We start from the raw sequence: 23,226 nt of genomic DNA, 5'->3' as shown, positions 1-23,226 counted from the left end.
CTCCAGTTCAACATTTTTCAGTTTAGGGATTCCTACACATTTCCATTCACTTGGAAAGGAGAGGCTATTATTGTAAGGATTTGTGTGTGTGTGTGTGTGTCTGTAGACATATTCCCCTTACGGATATGACACTGGCTTCTCGCTGGGACCCCTGCGAGAAGCCAGGCGGCAGCATTTTGCACTAGTTTAAGTTTCTGGATCACCGATAAAGGCAGGCCTATGTAGAGGGCGTTACAGTAGTCCAACCTTGAGATGACTGTAGCCTGGATCACCGTGGCCAGGTCGTCTCTGGACAGATAGGGAGCCAGACGCCTAGCCTGACGCAGATGGAAAAATGCGACTCTGCTCTCAGCGGAGGCCTGGGCCTCCATCATCAGCAGAGGGTCTAAAAGAACTCCCAGACTCTTTACCAAAGGTGACGGGCATAATGACACACCATCCAGGGTAGGTAACTGGATCACTCCTCCGTCCAGGCGACCCAATCAAAGGATCACCGTCTTCGCTAGATTCACCCCCACTTAGTGCATTCAAAAGCCCCGAATCTTATTTTTCTATTCAATGCATTAGAGGTCATTATCTAGTGATCACTGTGCCATTAAAAACCACCCACTATCTGGCACCAGGTGTCACAGAATGTACCAACTTATGGATTTATCTCCAGTCAACCTCTGTTTCTTTGTTTATATTCATCTTCAATCAAAAATTGGGCTTTTAAAATCTGTTTTAGGTTTCTGGAGAATACTTGATCATTTCTAATACCATATCTTGTTTGTTTTGAGCTTTCATAGTGTTTATCACATAAAGTAATGTTCTGTGTCATTCAGACAATTTTGCCATGTTTCTATAAAACAAGACAAATGTAGTCTTTCAGTATGGATGATCCAAATACTATATCCTTTGGCTTTGCTTCTTAGGAAATGTGTAGCCTGCTGGAGGATGTCTTGACCATAGAAAGGAGTAGTAGGCTTGCTCAAAGGTGTGAAATCTATAAGCAAAGCAACAAAAATGATCTATATTAATTTAATTCTACTTGGTAAGAAATATCTTCCCGTGCTTTGATTTGGAAAGATTAACTGCCTAAATTTTTTGAATCTGTAGGAAGATTTGACAATAGCACTGGAAAACCAGAAAAGATTGTTGGAAGATGACTACCATAAATCTATGGACATACTGCAAAAAGAAGTCCTCCATATCAAGGAACAGCATAGAAATACAATAGAGGAACTTGACCGTCTCCATAAACTGGAAGTTAAGAAAGAGAAAGAAAAATGGCAGCAGCTCCAGAAAGATACGGAAGAATTAAACTCAATCAGACAACAGGTGATAATTGCTGCGGTTTCTATTTCTTTTTTTACCATTGCATTTGATTCAGCATTTTACCCACATTTGAAAACATCAATTTGAGATATGCTTCTGGTCTATTTGCTTACTATAACATTTACTTAAGGCCACATTTTTATAATTTTAAAAGTATAATATGCTTTTAAAAAATATTAAAAGCATATGATCTATCTTCTTTGTTTTTGAAGTTGCACGGTAGATGGGGTGGTGATGAACAGGATCAACCTCTGCTTATGGGAGGTGGAGGATAACTCTCATTCCTCCCCAGAGGGGAAGTCATTGAAGCCACAGACAGTTCACATATTTAATGTAATAATAATAATAATAATAATAACAATAATAATATTTTTTTAAAAAAAACTTTATTTATATACCGCTCCATCTCCCTGAGGGGACTCGGAGCGGTTCCCAAGTAACATCACAAAACATCAGAGTAAAAACAACATAACCATAAGATTAAAAAACAAAATATAAGCATAAAATTGTCACCATAACACACATATATTAAAAGTAATCCTGCCTGTTCAACACAATTTAAAATTTAAAAGGCCGGGCCAAGATTTCTGCAAGCCCAAAAATTCTAGGGAGCCCAGGAATTAAGTGCAATGCTATGGCAGGCAACAATAATATTAGGTACGGGTCTGTGGCTGTTCATTCCGAGGCCAATTAGAGGAAAGAATCTGGGTAACTGGTAGGAAGAATAAGGCCGTATTAGACAATGTGTGGGGCTGATTTAGAACTGGTCATTTTCAAAGGCTTGTTGAAACCACCAGGTCTTCAAGTTCTTACGAAAGGAGGGGAGGGATGGGGCCTGTATTTATTTCCTTTGGAAGGGCGTTCCAGAGATGGGGGGCCACCACTGAGAAGGCCCTCTCTCTCGTCCCCACCAACCGCGCTTGACACGGTAGTGGGACCGAGAGGAGGACCTCCCCTGAAGATCTTAGAGCTTGTACCGGTTCATAGAAGGAGATGCGATCGCGGAGATAGGCAGGTCCCAAACCATTTAGGGCTATGTATTGTGTGTTGTCTCAATCACTAGGACAAAATAAGATACACAGTAGCTTTTGTAAAAATAAATAAATAAAAAATAGTATCCCCTAACCAGAAAATCATTTAAACTTTATCATCAGTCACCAGAACTAAATTTCAGATCCAGGGAAATCAAGAAGTTAATACTTCCCACTTTTCTATAGTATCGTTATGCGACTTTCTGGATGTCAGTTTTGGATAAATGATGGGATATTAATGCAATAAAAAGTTCAAAACAAAAGATACAGATACATTTATTGAGTATTTTTTATAATTTCTGATCTGTATGTTTTAGTATTTAAGTTTTAGTATTTAAGTCCTGAAATTGACATGATTTCATACTACAATTACAGTTTCTCTGAGAGTTGTATGTAGCAGATGGTTGTAGGATATATATTTTTAAAGAGACAATTATATTTTTATCCAATACCGAATTTTCCACAGCTGGAAGAAAAAAACCTGTGCCTAAGCAAAGAGATCAAAGATGCTAGTACTGAATTGCAAAATCTTCGAAAGCAACAGAACAGAGAGAACCAGGAAGGAGAGACTCTGATAGCTTTGTTGAAATCAGATATTGAACTTTACAAGACTGAAAGGTTAGTACAAACAATTTATTTATTTATTTATTTATTTATTTACAGTTTTTATATTCTGTCCTTCTCACCCCGCAGGGGACTCAGGGCGGATTACAGTGTACACATATATGGCAAACATTCAATGCCAATTTTTGACATACAAACATATACAGGCATACACAGAGGCTATTTAACTTTTTCTGGCCGCCAGGGGAGCTGTCGCTTTCATCGTCCATCTGCAACGCTGATGAAACACTTCGCATTCCCCGCATGCTTTCCTGCTGGAATGCTTTGCTGGAGTCTTGTTTATGGCCTCATAAATCAGTTAATTTAGCCTCCCCATAGATAGATAGATGCAAGGAAGATAGATGCTTTTGAACTGTGGTGTTGGAGGAAAGTTCTGAGAGTGCCTTGGACTGCGAGAAGATCCAACCAGTCCATCCTCCAAGAAAGAAAGCCCGGCTGCTCACTGGAGGGAAGGATACTAGAGACAAAGTTGAAGTACTTTGGACACATCATGAGTAGACAGCAAAGCCTAGAGAAGACAGTTATGCTGGGGAAAGTGGAAGGTAAAAGGAAGAGGGGCTGACCAAGGGCAAGATGGATGGATGGCATCCTTGAAGTGACTGGACTGACCTTGAAGGAGCTGGGGGTGGTGATAGCCGACAGGGAGCTCTGGCATGGGCTGGTCCATGAGGTCACGAAGAGTCAGAGACGACTGAATGAATGAACAACAACAAGCCTCCCCACACTTTAAGGTGGTACCTAATTTTCCTACTTGACAGATGCAACTGTCTTTCGGGTTGCAAAGGTTGACAACAGGCTACACACAATTGGTTGGAAACCCACTCCAACCCGGGCTGGCTTCGAACTCATGACCTTTTGGTCAGAGTGATCTTAATGCAGCTGACACTCAGCCAGCTGCGCCACAATCCCGGTGCAAACAAGAGCCAGTTAGGTACAATGCTTTGAACTAGTCAATGGACTACTGCTCTAGAAGCCAAGAATCCCACTTTGGTTTCCCACTCGATAGCCTTAGTACACAGCAACATCACCACATAAAGATAACAAGACTTCAGATGAATGCATGGCACTGATATAAGCCAATTGTGTATGTGACAGGAGTAGGATCCAGTTTACCCAGTAATAATTAAGGAAGTGGTGTGGTTACTGCTCCAGGATTGGGTTGTTTATGGTTAAGCTTTATCACCAATCCTTGTTTCCACAACAACCGATTTTTTTCAAAATTCAATTGTCACGAGGACAAAAAGATAAGTGAAATCCCCTGAACAGGGACACAGAGACCAAAACAAATGTTACAATGCTGTTAACTCTTCCCTATGCTATCTAAAACTTAAAAATGTTTTTTTGGCTGAAATTACATTAAAAAATGAACCTGCTCCAACTTACATACAAATTCACCTTAAGAACAAACCTATAGAACCTATCTTGTTTGTAACTCAGGACTGCCTGTATTGTGAATCCATCTTCTTATGGCTTTTTTCTACAAGGGTTAGTTGGTAAGAGTAAAACGCGGAAAGCGGAAGAAAGGTTCATTTTCTTCAACCAGCATGGATTAAAATAGCTGCCGTAAGTTAGAGAAGAAGCCACTGTCTAATTAGGTGAACAGAACTGACTTCACCAAAATTTGACACAATGCGAGCAGCTTCTTTAAATTCAGTGTGCTACTTCCTAGATTTCTGCCATTCTAATGTGTTAGCTATTAAACCCTCTTTGTAGGAGATTATGTGTAGAAAGAAATTCCCAGACCTCTTAAGTAATGAAGTGATATTGTTTGGTCAAGTAAGATACAGATGAAAAGGTGAGAAGGAATGTAAATCAGTTCTTCCTTTCTCCCCAGAAATGTCTAGTTGCATGAGAACAAGGGCAATAATAAATGTTTAAAGTGGGATGAAGATATGATAGGTGCAAAGAGTTGTGAAAATGGGCCAAATATGTCCGTTAAAAGTTGAAAGGGAGATGATTTGAATGAGTCAAGTGCAAACTCTGGGGAACAGATAAGAGTGAAGAAAGAGGAGCAGTTTTAGAAAGTGGGTTGTTGTAGGTTTTTCTGGGCTATATGGCCATGTTCTAGAGGCATTTTCTCCTGACATTTCACCTGCATCTATGGCAAGCACCCTCAGAAGTAGTGAGGTCTGTTGGAAGTAGGAAAATGGGTTTATATATCTGTGGAATGACCAGGGTGGGACAAAGGACTTTTGTCTGCTGGAGCTAGGTGTGAATGTTTCAACTGACCACCTTGATTAGCATTTAATGGCTTGGAAGTGCCTGGGGGGAATCTTTTGTTGGGAGTGATTTGATGTGCCTGATTGTTTACTCTCTGTTGTTTTGCTGTTGTAATTTTTGAGTTTTTTAATACTGGTAGCCAGATTTTGTTCATTTTCATGGTTTCTTCCTTTCTGTTGAAATTGTCCACATGCTTGTGGATTTCAGTGGCTTCTCTGTGTAGTCTGACATGGTGGTTGTGAGAGTGGTCCAGCATTTCTGTGTTCTCAAATAATATGCTGTGTCCAGGTTGGTTCATCAGGTGCTCTGCTATGGCTGACTTCTCTGGTTGAAGTAGTCTGCAGTGCCTTTCATGTTCCTTGATTCGTGTTTGGGCAATGCTGCGTTTGGTGGTCCCTATGTAGACTTGTCCACAGCTGGATGGTACACGGTAGACTCCTGCAGAAGTGAGAGGATCCCTCTTGTCCTTTGCTGAACGTAGCATTTGTTGGATTTTCTTGGTGGGTCTGTAGATAGTTTGTATGTTGTGTTTCCTCATCAGCTTCCCTATGCGGTCAGTGGTTCCCTTGATATATGGCAGGAACACTTTTCCTCTGGGTGGATCTTCATCTTTACTCTCGTGGCTTGTTCTTGGTCTTGCAGCTCTTCTGATGTCTGAGGTGGAGTCTCCATTGGCCTGTAGAGCCCAGTTGAGGTGGTTCAGTTCATCTTGGAGGAGGTGGGGTTCGCAGATTCTTTTTGCACGGTCTGCCAAGGCTTTAATGGTGCTTCTTTTTTGAAAGTTTTATAACGTTAGTGAGCTGAGGTTGATAGGGTAAGAAGGCATAATGCAAAAAAAAAAAAAAAAAAAACCCCGAAAAGAGTGCAGTGTCCTAAGTGATAACTGGGTTAATATGTGGGAGAAGTCAGAGAGACAGTATCTCAATGTGTTACGGTTTATTTTAGGGAAAAGCTTCAAGAATCTCTTCAGCAAGCTATGAAATTGCTTCTGAAAATGATGAAATCTACAAAAGATGCAGAAGATCTGATCTGCAAGAAGATTGGTCTTTGTCTTGACGACAGCTTTGCATCGGGAGATTCAGAAGAGAGTCAGAATATGAGTGAAGAAATAATTATCACAAAAAAGATTAAACCTATGGAGAAATGGAGTACAAAGAATAATATTAGAGGTGGTCAAGGTAGTTGTGTACAAGTAAAAAAAGGAATATTTATGTTTTATTATAGAACTCACTGTATTCTTGTTCATGTGAAATGTTTTTCTGCAGTTCATGGAAAATGTACAAGTTTGCCAGTATTATAAGCAAATTCACAGAATGTAAATACAGGATTTCAGTCTGGATGAATCATACTTAAATTCCCCCTCATGTATTTCGCTTTGCTATAACTTATTGAACAATTAGTGAACCCCAGGGTTCATGTAATAATAATAATAATAATAATAATAATAATAATAGCTTTATTTATACTCCGCCACCATCTCCCAGCGGTTTACATGAGGCCAAGCCCAACAGTACATCAATAAACAAAAACAATAAATAAAATACAATTAATATAAATCACATGTAAACAATAACCAAAAAACAGTAACACAAAAAGATTTAAAACCTATGGCCGGGCCAAATGTAATAGTTTAAAAATTAACAAATAAATCCTGGGCATGAACAGGGTGGGATATAACTGGTATAGGGTTTTCAAAGAGAGATGAGAGAACGCAGTCAATCCTAAACCAGTAGTAAAGTGTAGTCTGTTTTCTTATTCCTTCCTCATCATTCATAAAATGTCACTGATTCATTTTAATATATTTTATTGTCGTAGATTGAATGATTGTAAAGTGGCATTTGTATATAGTAATGGTGGGGAACTGCAGAGGGAGCAAGGGCTAATTTTTATCGCTTTGCCTACTAGCAGGCCGCAAAGGTCCCCCCCAAATATTTTTGATGATTTTTGTGTTCCCTTGCATATCTGAAAATACTTGGAAAAAATAGAAATGGCAAGTGAGTGACATCACTTCTGTCTTTGCATTTGGTCAAGTTTTATTGGGGGCAAGGGGTGATCTTTTGTATATACTTTGGCTACATTTGAGAAGCCCAATCTTGATATATTGAAAGTTAGATTACAGCTATTTATAAGGTGTTCTTGCTATTACAAGCAAATCAGATAGCTATATTTGCATCCTACATAAAACCAAAGCAATATAACAGAATCCTTGGATGCAATATGTCCATCTTCTTTTAGGAAAGTAATTCAGAAGGATAGAAGAAAGTAAGAAAGCCAGCACTGTAGCAGTTCTAGGCTATCCTTTTAGAATTTCCACTAGATGATGTCACAGTCTAAAACAATTTCAAAGAAAATTGAAGACTCTGCACTCACATGGAAATGATAAAATAACTAAATATTATAATATTTTAATGTATGATTCACATGGAATAAGTTTCAAACTGCAGTGATATAACTCCATTACTCTCCAAATATGATTATAAGTTATCTGGACTCCCCAAATGTGTTTATAAGTCAGACTCCAACATCAACTTGCATACATCAGAAATCAAGCTATTTCCCCTCTAAGCTTTATAAGGGGAAATTTCATATTGCCCCCTGTGTCATCAGTTGGGAGCCCCCCCCCCCCCTACTAACCGCTGCTCTGAGATTAGAGTGAAGAGAGGGGCCAGGAAGGCAGTTCCATCTTGTCTCCTGCACTGTGCTTATAATATAATATAATATAATATAATATAATATAATATAATATAATATATTATATAATATTGATAATATAATAATGTAATGCAATATAATACTACTACTACTAATAATATGATATTATAATTATATATATTTATATTAAATGTAATATTACTAATAATATTACAGTATAATGTTATAGTACAATGTAATATAGAATATTAATATTGTGCTGTGGTAATAATATTATAATATAATATATTGTATTTACTTTTTACTTGTAAGCTGCTCTGAGTCGTAAATAAATAAATAAAGAGAAAAGGAATAGGGCCACAAAATGAAAAGTGTTTGGAAGGAAGAACTGTCTTTAGCACATAAATATATTGCTAGTCTTGCAGTTGTTTGAATACTATAACAAATTGTTTTTGTTGCTGTGTTCTAAAATCCATAAATAATTATTTTCTTGAATAGGGGAAGGTCTTGCTCTAACTCTTCTAGAAGATAGCCATGACTCCTTGAAGCCCGGTGAATTATCTGAACTCAGTGAGCATCTATGTGAAAGTATTTTCGAAAACCCAGATTTGGTGTTTGCAAATGAAGAGCGAGTTCATCAAATATGCCATTGTTTGCACATTGCTGTGGAAAAGTTACTAGACCTTGTTGCTGAGTCAACCAAACAAGTAATTTTTGATATATGTATAATGCATACTTAAAATTGTATGTTATGTATTTGGATAGCAGTATAATGTTGGGCACTGTTGAGGATTAATAATATCTCAGGCATATCTTAGCCTTTGACAGTAAAGGTCCCCATTATCTCTCTATTTGGATTATTTTTAGCAGTATCGCTGTTGGGAAAATGAGGAAGGAAGACTGAAAAAGCATAGTCTTTCAGCATCAAGTTGCAGCAACATGTTTGCATTGAATAATGTAGTTACTCTTGAGCTAGGATTCAGGTGGAGCTTAGATTACTGTGTGTCTGCCTACAACAGGCTGGATCAACAACAGCTACCTCTAGAATCTCTTATGAACTCTACTTGAACATAAACCTACCACAACAATTTCCTCAAGCATGTCAACAAGCAAAGAGCTGTAATCTTGACCACCAAAATGGGAATAATAAAATTAGAGGCTGCTGAAAGACATCCCTGAATGTATTGTCGATACTCTTGCATAAGTTACAAAACGTTTTAACTCTGTAGAGACCATTTGAAAGCTTCTTCCAAAATGCATCCCTGAATGCATTTTGGAAGAAGCTTTCAGATGGTCTCTATAGAGTTAAAATGTTTTGTAATTTATGCAAGATAGAGCCAGTGTGTCATAGTGGTTTGAGTTTTGGACTACAATTCTGAAGAATAGGCCAAGTCATACTCTCAGCTTCATGGGAAAACAAAGGAAAACCCTCTCTTAAATCTTCCAAACAAAACCACATTATTGGCTTGTTTGCCTTAAGGAAGAGGTGTCAAACTCATTTTAATTGACAGCTACATCAGCCTTTTAAGGGCCACTAAATCCATGGATGGAGAAGCCATGGATACAGATAGCTAGTGATATTTATTTTTACATAGTGGTCAGTGCTCTTTGGTAGAGCCCAGGTTTATTGAACAAAAACTCCTATCATTTCTTATCATCCACAGTGCAGACCGGGGATGATGGGAGTTGCAACCCAACAGCACTTGTGTCTGTGGTTAGGGAGAGGTTAATGGACATTTTAAAGTTAGACATCTTATCCACAAACTTTTGATCTAAATAAAAAGCCCACTCTCCGGACTAAACATAACCAACTGAGCCTTTCAGATATTACTATATCACACATCCATCAGCTTTAGTCATGACATCTAATCATAAGGAATACAGGATTGTAGTCTAGCATCTGGAGGGCTGCATAAAATGACATAATAATAATAATAATAATAATAATAATAATAATAATAATAATAAATAAAACTATTTATACCCCACCACCACCTCCCCACGGGACTTGGAGTGGCTTACATGAGGCCAAGCCCAACAACCATGCAGCAATAAAACAAGAAAGCAATAAACAAAAACAATACAATTAATATAAATCACATATAAACATTAACACACAAAGATTTAAAAACTTATGGCCGGGCCAAATGTAATAATTTAAAATTAAAAAATAAACGCTGGACATGAACAAGGTAGGATATATCTGGTAGGGTTTTTTAAAAAGTGAGGGGAGCACAATCCAGCGAATAGTGTATTCTGAGGACATTTTTCTGGGTATTATTTCCTTATTCCGGGAAGGCACACTGGAACAGCCACGTTTTCAGGCTCCTCCTAAAGACTGCATGCCTGATATCCCTGGGAAGTGAGTTCCAGAGTTGGGGGGCCACCACCGAGAAGGCCCTCTCCCTTGTCCCTACCAATCACGCCTGCGAGGGAGGCGGGAGCGAGAGCAGGGCCTCTCCAGATGAACAAAGACATGACAGGCCAGATTTGTCTTGCGGGCCTTGTGTTTCATACATGTGCATTCAGTTCTTTGCAAGTCAGAAATTAGTTCAAGGCACAACAAATTTATGCAAGGCTTTCTTGGCTTGGTTGTTTCAATTCACATGTGCATATTGTTTGGGTTGGATAAGAAATGTGCTTAAATAAGTTGAGCTACTCTGCTTTGAAATAATATTTCAGTCATCGCTATATTTACTTTTTTATTTTTTTATTTATTTACCATATTTATACCCCGCCTTTCTAACCCCATAGAGAACTTAGGGCAGCTCACATATATATTTTTATTTATTTATTTATTTCGCGCATTTCTACCCCACCCTTCTCAACCCCCGAGGGGGGACTCAGGGCGGCTTACAAAAGGCACAATTCGATGCCAACAACAAACAATAAGATAAAAACATGTATCAATAGCCATTATAAATAATTAAAACAAGCAAGATATATATCACAATCAATATAGGCAGCAATTTGATCCCTTAAGACCACACATCAGTAAAATAAACATATCATCATCATCATTTAATAACTTATTAATCGCCCTCCATCCGAGAATGCTCCAGGCGTTTTACAGCTAAATTACAAAAGATAAAATACGTACATACAAAAGTTAAAAACATATCAAACATTTAAAAAACCACATACTTAAAATCACGCAATCCAGTATCATAGTTTGCAGCCCATTCCAGATTGTCATCGCACTATTCTATGTTCTCTTATAATTAGCTTCTTAATAGTCAGAAATTAAAGACTATAATAAAAAATATATGTATGTATAATAGTCAGAAGACTGGATAAGCATAGCCTGTGATAAAATGTGATGCAGGATACAATGTCTAAAAACACTGCAGATACAATGCTGCTTTTTATTAAGAGTCTTATATCCTTTAATGTTTTGAAGCTGGAAGAAATGCATAACATCCATCTTCATGTGGAAGAGGAATTCATACGCAGGAACTTGGAAGCTTGTCAGGTTGCTAATGAACACCAGGAGCTAGTGGGCTGTCTCAATGAAGAGAGTAATGTAAAAAATCAGCTTATGCTGGAACTTCATAAAACAAAAGGTAGGAAAGTGAAATTGAAATGGTGTTAAAGATCCAGGTGGGTTGTGTCTGAAGGAGGCACGTACCATACAGGCTTAAGAGGGATAATTATCTCAGTAGGATTTGAAAGCAGTACTGAGGACCATACACACCCCTCTGGGAAAATTCCAGGCTTCTTTCTGTTACTGATCTTTTTTTTAAAAAAAAAACAGACTTTTAAACATTCCAACTGAGTATAGGAAATCCTATCCTAATCAATGTAGCTCTAGCAAGCCTTCTAGAAAACCCAAACTGTTAAAAACCTGTGTACTACATGAGTTCTACTGTGAGCTATGTTGGGCTGCTTCTCCTGTATATGATTCTCTTCTGACATCTGAGAGAACTACAAAAAGAAACAGAAATATTAGTGTAATAAGATTGCAGGTGAGTAATACAGATTATAAAACACTATTGTGATATTATAAATATTGAGACCATTTAAAGATTAAAATTATTTTAATTCTGTGTATGGCAAGTTTTCATTTAAGTGTTTGTGTAACTGTGAATACACATAGTGTCCCATAAGTACAGCATCGTAGAGGAGAAAAATAAAAAAAAACAACTAAACAATTTTTTTAATTTACGAAACCTGCGCAACTTAAATGGTTAAACCCCTGTGTCGGCAGGACTGAAGATTGACAGGCCGCAGGTTCGAATCCGTGGAGAGCACGGATGAGCTCCCTCTATGAGCTGAAGCTCCTCATGCAGGGACATGAGAGAAGCCTCCCACAAGGATGGTAAAACATCAAAACATCCAGGCGTCCCCTGGGCAACGTCCTTGCAGACGGCCAATTCTCTCACACCAGAAGCGGCTTGCAGTTTCTCAAGTCACTCCTGACATGCCCAAAAAAAAAACAACCAAAAAACTTAAATGGGCATAATGTTAGAAGCAATTATGTTACATGAATCAATAATATAATGATACACGGTCATGGTCTGTAAAAATATGAAGATAAAGGTAATCCCCAAGTTACAAACAAGATAAGTTCTGTAAGTATGTTCTTAAGTGAATTTGTATCTACAGTGGAACCTCAACTTACGAGTGTTCCAACTTAAGAGCATTTTGAGTTAAGACCCGTCTCGGCCCAGGTTTTGCGTTGACATAAGAGCAGTGTGTTGTGTTAGAAACTAGCGCCAGAGGCATACAGGGTTTCAAGATAGCAGCCTCCATGCCTCGTGCTCTTGTCTGCTTTGGGAGATTGCTGTTTTGAGGAACTTTGGGTTAGTTGATTTTGTGTGGTTTTTATTATTGGTATGTTTGGCTTCATGAAGAGAGAGAGAGAGAGAGCAAGAGAGGGAGGGAGACTAGAATGAGTACAGTATGAAATGATGCCTCTGCCTCTTCACTTTGGCATTGTGCTTCCTTGCCACAACTTTGTGTCTCTACCATTTTAAAGTGGATCTTTCTCTTTCTTTAGTGTTCAAGTGAAAGTGCAGGTTTTGCCTTGTGTCATTTCTTCCTATGCATTTATTTGTTATGTATTAAATTAATGTTCTTATTTAAAAACATTTAACCCAAAAATGGTGTGATTTTCGGGGAATCAGAACGGATTAATTACATTTCAGTGGGACATTTGCTTTGAGATAAGAGTGATCTCAGTTAAGTGCTCGGTCACAGAACTAATTAAAGTCAAGGCATCACTGTAAGTTGGAACAGGTATATTTCTTAAGTGCAACTCTAGCCATATATATGTGTGTGTGTATAAGCTTTGGATAGCATAAGGAAAGGTTAAAGCCCCTGTGATTATTTTGCTGTCTCACCCCTGTTCTTAACTATGAGTCATTTGTGAGTTTAATATTTGTAACTTGGGGACTGTCTGTACATATTAAATGTATGATGCTAGATGTAGGGATACCTTATATTCATGTTCTTTAAAATTTTGTCTGTTACTGTTTTGCATATTTCAACATAGTGCTTTCATGCACCATTTTGGTTTGTAGGCCTTATGGATGGTTATTTAGCAGAGAGACATGCCTTGCAAGAAGCCCTGAAGCTGAAAGAGGAATCTGAATGCCGTCTAGTGCTAGAATTGGAAAGTTTGAAATCGCAGATCCAAGAGTTAAAACAGAAAATTGAAAAACCTGCAGAAGATCAGAAGTTCACAATAAGAGAAAACAAAGTTTTGACTGATGGTGTAGGGGAGCGAGAAGTTGGTAAGGAACCCAACACCAAATTACTTATTTGTATGAAATGCACACCAACCATGGAATTCTAATTGGTTTAAGCAATACCACATAGTTTTAGATATTTTAAATGTGCTGCATATTTTAGTTTCAAACAAGAAAAGGTAATATGCTTGTGTTGGTTGAAACAGGTTGGAAGCATTTGAATCTAAACCTGATATTTCACATGACACGATTACTTCTCAACAAGAGTCCCGTCCCCCCCCCCATGACTTACCAGGCGACAAATTGCAGGATTCTGCAGGATGTGACCGTGCCAGTTAAAGTAGAATGGATATTTTTGTTTATTGCTTGTTATTTTATTGTTGCTTGTTGTTTTTGATGTGTTGTTGGGCATGGCCTCATGTAAGCCACTCCGAGTCCCTTGGGAAGATGGTGGCGGGGTATAAATAAAGTATTATTATTATTATTATTATTATTATTATTATTATGCTCTAATTCTGCAGTATGATCATGCCCCAGGAGTAACCTTTTGAACAGCCATTAAAGCAGAGCTGTTCTGAAAGTTATCTAGATAGTATCTGTGCATAGTGATTCGCATAGCAAAGAGATGGCAGTGGAAATTTTCAAAATGTTTTTATAGTATTGGCATGTGTCTTGAGCAAAATACGCTCTCCTCTGTTGTTGCATCCAGCAGTCTGTGATAAGGGGCAGCATCTGTGGCTCTGAAGCAGAAGCAATATTTTTAAATGTGTCATGATGTATTGTTTTTAATGTTTTACTCTTATTGCTTTAATTTTATTGGTTTACTTTATGAGTTTTATTGTTGTATTTGTTATGTTATTGTTTTATTGAGGGCCTTGGCCTTTGTAAGCTGCACCGAGTCCTTCGGGAGATGTTAGCGGGGTACAAATAAAGTTAATAAATAATAATAATAATAATAATAATAATAATAATAATAATGGGAGTGGGGGAGGGGGTTGTCATTTCATTTTCCCACAGTGTCCCAAAGTGATACTATATTGACATATGGTGGGAAGTTACAATTAGTGCAAAAAGAGGGGTAAAGTTGATACTGAGTCCTGACCAGTCATAGGAATCTGAGCAACTTCCCAGGGGTCTTCCACCGTTCATGCCTGATTTTTCTAGTTCATAGTGATGGGGGAAGGGGTGGATAATCAACATATGCTTATTTGGGATATGCTAGAATGTGAATTTTCCGTTTAAATGCACAACATTCATATTTCTTTGTTTTTTTGAGATTTAATACAGGAAATTGAACACCTGGCAAAAGCAAAATTAGAAATGCAGTGTCAAGCAGAAAAGGACTGTTCTACTTTGAATGCTCAGATAAAAATGTTGGAAATGGAACTTGAAGAACAAATAAGCAAAAATCAGAATTTAACTGTGATGTCACTGGAGGTTACAGATCTGAGGCAACAAATGCAATCTCTTGAAAGACAGCTCAAAAATCAGCGTGATTTTATGGATGTAAGGAAAAATATTTTGCCTGTCGAGCTGGGGATTGCTAGTTCTTGTCAATTAAAATTCTCAGGGATCTTAAACACTTCTTGTAAACATGAAAACAGATTTTCAAATTATTTTATTTGATACCTTTTTTTTGGCAGAAACAAGCTGTTGAACGGGAACATGAACGTGATGAATTTCAGGAAGAAATTCAGAAACTAGAAATGGAGTTAAAACTAACAGCAAAATTCCAGGCTTCTGGGCAGTCTAATTTGGTAAGCAGAATGATTCAATAGGTAACCACTGGAACTTGGGTACTCAAACAAAAGTTACTTCCATTATTATTCTGCTTTATATTCCTCTGGGCAATCTTATGAACTTAACAAGTTGACAGTTAGTTTATACTGCCATAAAATCAGTAGAAGATAATCAAGATCATTCAACTATTATCTTTCGTAAACTATTTCTTTCCCTTATTGTATTGAATGTATATGACCGATTAGAAAAAAATGTCTTTTGGCACTTTAAATTCCCTGTCAGTCGTCTTTCCATATATGAGCATTCTTGAGAAGTAGTGCTTTGGACTGCTTCTTGAGTTTGGTAGTGTATTTAAGAGTTTCTGGTTGTACATTTTCACCAAATCCCATGTTTTTAAAAATATTATTTATGATATCTTTGCATTTGAATTGTATTTCAGACAATTTAGATAAATATGGTATGTTAGTGGCATGTTACCTATTAATTGGTCCTTTCTGTTTTTCCACCTTCATAGGTAGATACTCTCTATGGTGAAATAAAAGAAAAAACAGAAGATTTCAATAGACTCTTTTCAGAGAAAGAGCAGATCCAGAAAGATCTTGTTGCTCAAAAGGAGCAAATAAAAAAACTAGAAGCACAGATCAGGGAACTAGAACTCAAAAATAAGGAAGAGACAAATCATGCCAACCAACTCACACAAGAACTGCAAAAAATGAAAAAAATGGAAGCAGAATTGAAACAAGTAACTGATTTAATGATTTTATATTTTTAATGGAAATTGAGATTGGAACATCGTGTATTGCTAGCTTCTATCATCTCTGCAAGGGATTTTGTAATTACTTGGGGTTCATTCTTGGAGCCATCCAGGAGTCTGGATGCTGGGGTGTTCACTTTATCTACTAGGTATAGGTTCATTTGGAAAGAATGTTTTTGATGGACTGTGAACTAGAGGGCACCTTTTATTCCCTCTTCGTATACAAGGCAGTAGTTTTTGGTGTCAGTGTGTAATGTTGAGGGAGATTGATCTTGTATGTTTTGGATTGCTTGATCAATTTAATCCTGGTGAGATTTTCTCCTTAAACGGAGGAAAACAGCTATCTGAGGAGAAACTTGCCTTGAAAATACTGTATTTTGTGAGAGAGACAGTTCATTATTCCCCATGATTCCCAACTGACTTTCTATCACAGGAAAGAATGCTATCCCACATCTTTACAGGTTAAATGCCTACCATTTTATCTGCTGTGTACTTAAACTCTGAAAAACAATTTTACTGGGCTAGATGGATTTACCCAATTTATCTGTGATGATGAGTAGGACTGAGGGGCATTTTTGTTTCTTGAAGGATAGGCAAGATCCTTTTCATTATCCTACTCAGTTCTAACAGCATTTCTTTTCCAAAAAGTTATTTATTTATTTCCCATAGAATCATAGAATCAAAGAGTTGGAAGAGACCTCATGGACCATCCAGTCCAACCCCCTGCCAAGAAGCAGGAATATTGCATTCAAATCACCCCTGACAGATGGCCATCCAGCCTCTGTTTAAAAGCTTCCAAAGAAGGAGCCTCCACCACACTCCGGGGCAGAGAGTTCCACTGCTGAACGGCTCTCACAGTCAGGAAGTTCTTCCTCATGTTCAGATGATATCTCCTCTCTTTTAGTTTGAAGCCATTGTTCCGCGTCCTAGTCTCCAGGGAAGCAGAAAACAAGCTTGCTCCCTCCTCCCTGTGGCTTCCTCTCACATATTTATACATGGCTATCATGTCCCCTCTCAGCCTTCTCTTCTTCAGGCTAAACATGCCCAGCTCCTTAAGCCACTCCTCATAGGGCTTGTTCTCCAGACCCTTGTATCCCGCTTTTCTCAACCCCGGAGGGGGCTCAAGGCAGCCTTACAAAGGCAACATTTCAATGCCGCATGTATGCATACAGCAGCGATAAACAAAATCATTAAAACCATCCAACGTTCCCATTATTGAACCAAAAGCCTGATCCCAGAGGGAGTTCCATAGATGAGGGGCCACCACTGAGAAGGCCTTGCTCTCGTCCCCACCCATTGCACTTGTGAAGGGGTGGGACTGAGAGCAGGGCCTCCCCTGATGATCTTAGCCCCTGATTGAACAATGTTTAATTTTGTGTAACTTTGCAGAATGCCTTTTTTAAAAGTTGAGATTTCAAAAAAATGGAATAATCTTCTAAAGAATATCATTATGTACCAAATCAGAATGAGTTGTATTTTTCCCACAAAAACAAAACAACCCCTGTGTCTTGTATCTCTCTGTATGAGAGACTCCAATAACGGTTATTTGAGCCACTTGTAACTATCTGGGCTGAATGTAATTCATAGAAGTATGGAATTGTAAAAGCTGTTTCAGTCTATTGGAGTAAGCAAAAATAGTAGGAAGGCAAGGGCAGCCCAGTCCTGGTGGTGCAGTGGATTAAACCCCTGTGCCGGCAGGACTGCAGGTTCGAATCCAGGGAGAGCACGGATGAGCTTCCTCTGTCAGCTCCGGCTCCCCATGCGGGGACATGAGAGAAGCCTCCCACAAGGATGGTAAAACATCAAAACATCTGGGCGTCCCCTGGGCAACCTCCTTGCAGACGGCCAATTCTCTCACACCAGAAGCGACTTGCAGTTTCTCAAGTTGCTCCTGACACAGAAAAACAAAGTCTGTGTTCCGCCATCTTGGCTGTCCAGATTTTGCCCCCTCCTTTCTGTTTGCCTGGTTCTGTGCCCCGTTGTGGGGATGGTGGGGCGGGTTCCTCAGTGGCAGGAGTTTGGGCGAGCTGGCCTCACACATCATCCCTTCTCACTGATGCTGGTGGTGACTGGCTATTTATGCAATAGAGGAGAACTCAACATTCTTCATCCTTAATCAGTTTAGATGTTTCTAATTAATAAACATATTCTGAATATGTGGTGTGCATATATGAGTTTATATTAATGTTCTGCAGGATAAAGAAGCCTTACAGCAGCAAAATCACAATAATTTGATTCAGATTTCTGCTCTGCATTCCAAATTGGATGAAGTAAAACACAAATTGTTTACAGAATGGAACTCAGATCATATACTAAATGAACAATTAAAAGTCCAAGAAGAACTTTTAGTAAGAAAAAGAGAAGTAAGTGTAAAGCAAAATTATGGAGGGGTTGATGGAGGGAAAGAAACTATTTCCTGCTTGTGGGTATTATTACTCCTATACTACTTAAAAGGTATTGCTTACAAATGTCTACTGTGAAATTGGATGGTGTTTTTTTTTTGTTTTTTTTGTAAAATCTTGTTTCTACAATATTGGTTTTCTGTAAAATCTTCACAGGTTAAGATATTAAGAGTTGTTTTATATCATGTTTGAGTGAGATCTACAAGACATGTTGCGGACTCTTGCATGTATGACGTTTTCTTACTGCATTGATAGAAATATTTAACTTTTTGAAAAATCAGATTGTACAATAAAAGTATTTCCTTTTGCTTTTTTGTTTGTTTCAGATTGCAAGTTTGTTAGAACAACTTGAACAATATAAAGTGAATTTATTGAATAAAAATGAAGAAGTCTTACAGCTGAGTTCAAAACTGGAAATGGAAAGGAATGCTAATTGCACTCAAATAATCCAGGTCAAAGAAGAAAATGCACACTTGAAAGTAAATTTAAAAGTTAATTTGAAGGAAAAAAATAATTTGTTGAGAGATTTTGCTTCCAGTGATCTAGGGGATGGCTTCTGACATTACTAATGAAGTATTATGCAGCTATTCCAGTTTATATTTCTGAATGTGTGGGGTTGTTCTAGCTAAACCAGGTCTAAAAAGTCCACTGCATGCAGAGAAGGAGGAGGAGGAAGTAAGCAAATTCTTTAAACATGAATGACATGTTTAAATAAATTTAGTTCAAAAAGTGTGCTGTGGTGAAATATCAGGGCAGTCACAGGAGTGTTGAGATTTCAGAAATAATCTTTTTTTTTTTAATCTAGTCCAGATCAAATATATAGTATGAGGTATTATACTACTTTAGACATGATATATCACTATGTTTATAACTGAAACATTTTTGGTAGAATATAAAATACTGTGCTCCACAAAATTTGGGATGTTTGTGATCTAGCAGTATGTGTTTTTCTTACCCTAAGCCAATTTAGAAAAAGAACAGCAGTTATAGATCTCTCTGTCTAACAATACAACCTTTTCCATTAGGAAAACATTGCAAAACTTTTAAAAAGTCAAAATCCAGTTGGCAGTGAATTTGTTGTCCTGCAGTTCTTGAAGTCTCTGCTTGAAGAAAAGAATCAAGAAACTGATCATTTGAATGAACAAATTATAAGGCTGCAGTGTAAAATAGAAAAGAGCAAGGAGAATGAGGTAACAACAATGGTGTTGCATTGGTTATTTGATAATGCTCGTTTTAAAAATAGATAATCTAGAGATTCTTGCAAGCTAAACAAACCATAGCATTTTATGCAGCCACTCTGTTTTCTTTTATTCCCACTTCCTTTGTGTATAAAGAAAATAATTTATACTGTTTCTAATAGTTGTACTGAAAGCTGCCATGTAGTTTTCTAAATGAACTGTTCATGGAGTTTTCTCAGCTGAGAAAGATGACAGGCCCAAAGTAATCCCATGAGTTTCAAGTATGGATTAGAACCCTCACTGAAACTACTATGCCATGCTGACTCATGTTTATTCCTAGTGAAAGGTAGAAATATGTGCTTGAAAGAAACAAAAAAAAAATGAGACTTGATATTTTGAGAAGTTGAATTGGTTCAGTTATTGAAAAGAGACCTTTACTTCCCAAACTGAAAAACAGAAAACTCAGAAATAATACACAAGCTGTATATATGTGTAAGCATTTCTAGATTGTTGGTGGTGATTATTATACTACTTTAGGCATGATATGTCACTATGATATAATATGTCACTACAATTGGGCCCCAAAGCTGCGCACTATTTTAAAAACAATACAATTAAACACATACAAAAAGTACATTTTTAAATAGAACTAGCCGTCCCCTGCCACACGTTGCTGTGGCCCAAATGTGTTTTGTATGTTTATGTATGTGTATGTATATATTTGTGTATATGTGTAAATACGTTGTTTTGCACATTCGTTGTAATACAATTTTTTTGGCTTTTAAAGCCTCTTCTGCTGTGATTTTCAGTATTTCTATGAGTGGTGGTCACTCATTGGCTTGATAGGTGTATTGTGTCCAAATTTGGTGTCAGTTCGCCCAATGGTTTTTGAGTTATGAGAATCCCACAAACGAACATTACATTTTTATTTATATAGATGAATCTAATTACAATATTAAGACAATTAATTGAAAATGCTTTTTTAAAGCTCCGAAAAACAATTAAGTTAAAACAACGTGTTTGTTAAAAGGTTTTATCAGTTGATTGAAGGGTAATAAGTAGAAGGGCCATTGTGTCCTCTCTAAGGAGGGAGTTCCAAAACCCAGGGGCAGCCATGAACTGTGTTTGTGAAGGTGATGTGCTTCTCCAAGCAAGGTCATACAGGGAGATAGGTTTTGCCAAATAGCTTGGATCTAGGCCATATTTGTCCTTTGGTCCAGAAGAGCACTCCCCTCCCCAAGTACCCTGTATACTTATGTATACGTCTAGAAATTTTAGACAAAATATGAACTGCAGAAAACTGATTCATCTGATCCATGGGTCAATGTGAATATTTCACTCTTACCAAAAAGAAACCATTCTCTTCTCTAAGGCCCCTTCTACACTGCCACATAAAATCCAGATTATCTGCTCTGAACTGGATTATATGGCAATGTAGACTCATATAATACAGTTCAAAGCCTTGTGCCAGCAGGACTGAAGACCAACAGGGCGGCTTACAAAAGGCACAATTTGATGCCAACACAAACAATAAGATAAAAACATATATCAACAGCAATTATAAAACAATTAAAACAATCAATTATACATCACAATCCATAAAACCAGTCTAATGCTCAACGTTTACCAGCTCAGAGTCCGTAAATTCATTCCACATTGTCTAATCCTATCAGTTCAAGTCGTCAATTGTCCTTTGTCTATCTGCCAGATTACCCAAAGGCCTGGTTCCATATCCATGTTTTCAGTTTCCTTCTAAAAGAGAGGAGGGATGTCAATGACCTAATTTCCCTGGGAAGTGAATTCCACAGGTGAGGGGCCACCACCGAAAAGGCCCTGCTCCTCGGCCCCACCAATCTCACTTGTGATAGAGGTGGGGCCGAGAGCAGGGCCTCCCCAGAAGATCTTAAACTCTGAGGCGGGACGTAGAAGGAGATGCATTCGGACAGATACGGCCGGAACCGTATAGGGTTTTGTAGGTCAAAACCAGCACTTTGAATTGTGCTCAGAACTGGATTGGCAGCCAGTGGAGCTGACATAACAGAGGGGTGGTATGCTCCCTGTATGACGCTCTGGTGAGTAATCTGGCTGGACTAATTGAAGTTTCTGAACAGTCTTCAAAGGCAACCCCACGTAGAGTGCATTGCAGTAATCTATTCGGGATGTAACAAGAGCGTGGACCATTAATGCACAAAATAGAAAATATATTCTGTATCAGAACTCAGTCTTATATATTTTGATGTTTTAGATCCTGGAAAGCCAAGCACTTGAAATTCAGAATTTGAAGTCAATTGTAGAATGTCTTCACAATGACAAGGAACAATTGCTAAAGGATAAAACAGAAGAAACAGAGCAGCTGAGGGGAATAATTGAGACACTACAAAAGGAATTAGAACTTCTTATACCCACGTGTCAAGAGGCTAATAACAGCCAAAACAGTATTAATAATTTTGCAGTAGTGGAGCAAAACGATATTAAAAATAAAATGAAAGAAGGCTCACTAAGTCATCAAGTGAACAGGGACAAAGATGTCCACGGTATACCATTCAGTTATAACCAAAACCAGCTGCAAGGTCAGATAGAAGCAGTTTTAGCTGACAGAGAAGCTTTACAGCAGTTGCTTGAAGAAAAGGAATCTCAGTTTAAAGCAGAAACTGAAATCCTCAAACAAAATCTTCAAGAAGTTCTGGAGTCTTCTAGACAACACTTTATCAGGCTAACAGCTTTGCAGCTACAACATGAAGAACTGGAGGAAGAGCACAAGCTCCTACAGATGTCATTAACACAAAAAGATGTGGAAATGACTAAGGTTACCATTTGTATTCAGGAACTTGAAGATAAGCTGAGAGCGAAAGAGACAGACCTTTTACAGAAAGGGCTACAGCTTCAAAGTATGTTAGAACAGAATTCAGAGCAGGCAGTTGAAGCACAGCAGATGAAAGCAAAGGTTGTGCAACTTGAAAATGAGCAGCATGCCTTGCTCCAAGCCCTGCATGTCAAAGAGGATGCTTACCAGAGAGAGGTAGGAGAACTTCACACTGCTCTTGCAGAACTCAAGCCTCCAATTGACAAAAAGAGGGAAGAACTGGAAATACTGAGAACTGAAAGAGATTTTAACCCACAGTTGAAAACCAGTATGGAGAAGGATCAAAATAATGATAACATTATAATTCATTTTAATGAGCTGGTTCCAGACTTTGGCCATTTTGTCTCTCACAAAGAAGTAAGAAAAGAAGAAGAGAGAGAACCAAATGAAAAGCTGTCTGCATCACCTAAATTCTCTTGTAGAGACAATTTGGTATGTATTTTTAATGCTCAAATTCTGGTTGAAGCTATCAGGATGTGCAGTGATTATAGAGCTACTCCCCATTAGCTATACACTGATGCCATTTAAAGCTGTCCAGCATTCTGTTTTTTTCTGGGGACAGGATTGACAAGTTTCACCCAATAGTACTCCCAATCTTTCAGCTGGCCTTAGAAATCAAGGTATGCTTGATGAGTTGATACTACAGGCCGTCCCTAGGACTGTAAGAGTAAGAGTAATTTCGGCCAAAGCTTCCATGTCCCAAGTATCTCTCAAAAACCCAGCTAGTACTTAGTAATGCTAAATATGCAAGGTAC

General features: G+C 38.0%; 1 protein-coding gene across 3 annotated transcripts in view; it reads left to right on the top strand.

The window, feature by feature from the left end:
• Nucleotides 1-23,226, top strand: part of PCNT (pericentrin) — a 92,818-nt gene that overhangs the window by 37,606 nt on the left and 31,986 nt on the right. For all 3 annotated transcript variants that reach the window (XM_060781819.2, XM_060781803.2, XM_060781795.2), the window contains exons 16-28: nt 1,099-1,320; nt 2,815-2,966; nt 6,138-6,370; nt 8,343-8,551; nt 11,245-11,407; nt 13,367-13,579; nt 14,811-15,040; nt 15,178-15,291; nt 15,789-16,016; nt 18,224-18,391; nt 18,757-18,909; nt 19,456-19,620; nt 21,854-22,903. In XM_060781819.2, coding sequence (XP_060637802.2) covers nt 1,099-1,320; nt 2,815-2,966; nt 6,138-6,370; nt 8,343-8,551; nt 11,245-11,407; nt 13,367-13,579; nt 14,811-15,040; nt 15,178-15,291; nt 15,789-16,016; nt 18,224-18,391; nt 18,757-18,909; nt 19,456-19,620; nt 21,854-22,903 — 3,300 coding nt within the window. The remainder of the gene's footprint in view (nt 1-1,098; nt 1,321-2,814; nt 2,967-6,137; nt 6,371-8,342; nt 8,552-11,244; nt 11,408-13,366; nt 13,580-14,810; nt 15,041-15,177; nt 15,292-15,788; nt 16,017-18,223; nt 18,392-18,756; nt 18,910-19,455; nt 19,621-21,853; nt 22,904-23,226) is intronic.

This window comes from Anolis sagrei, chromosome 1 (assembly GCF_037176765.1).
Source record: "Anolis sagrei isolate rAnoSag1 chromosome 1, rAnoSag1.mat, whole genome shotgun sequence".
NCBI lineage: Eukaryota > Metazoa > Chordata > Lepidosauria > Squamata > Dactyloidae > Anolis > Anolis sagrei.
The sequence above is the reverse complement of the archived record's forward strand: the minus strand, read 5'-3'. Positions and strand labels throughout refer to the sequence as shown.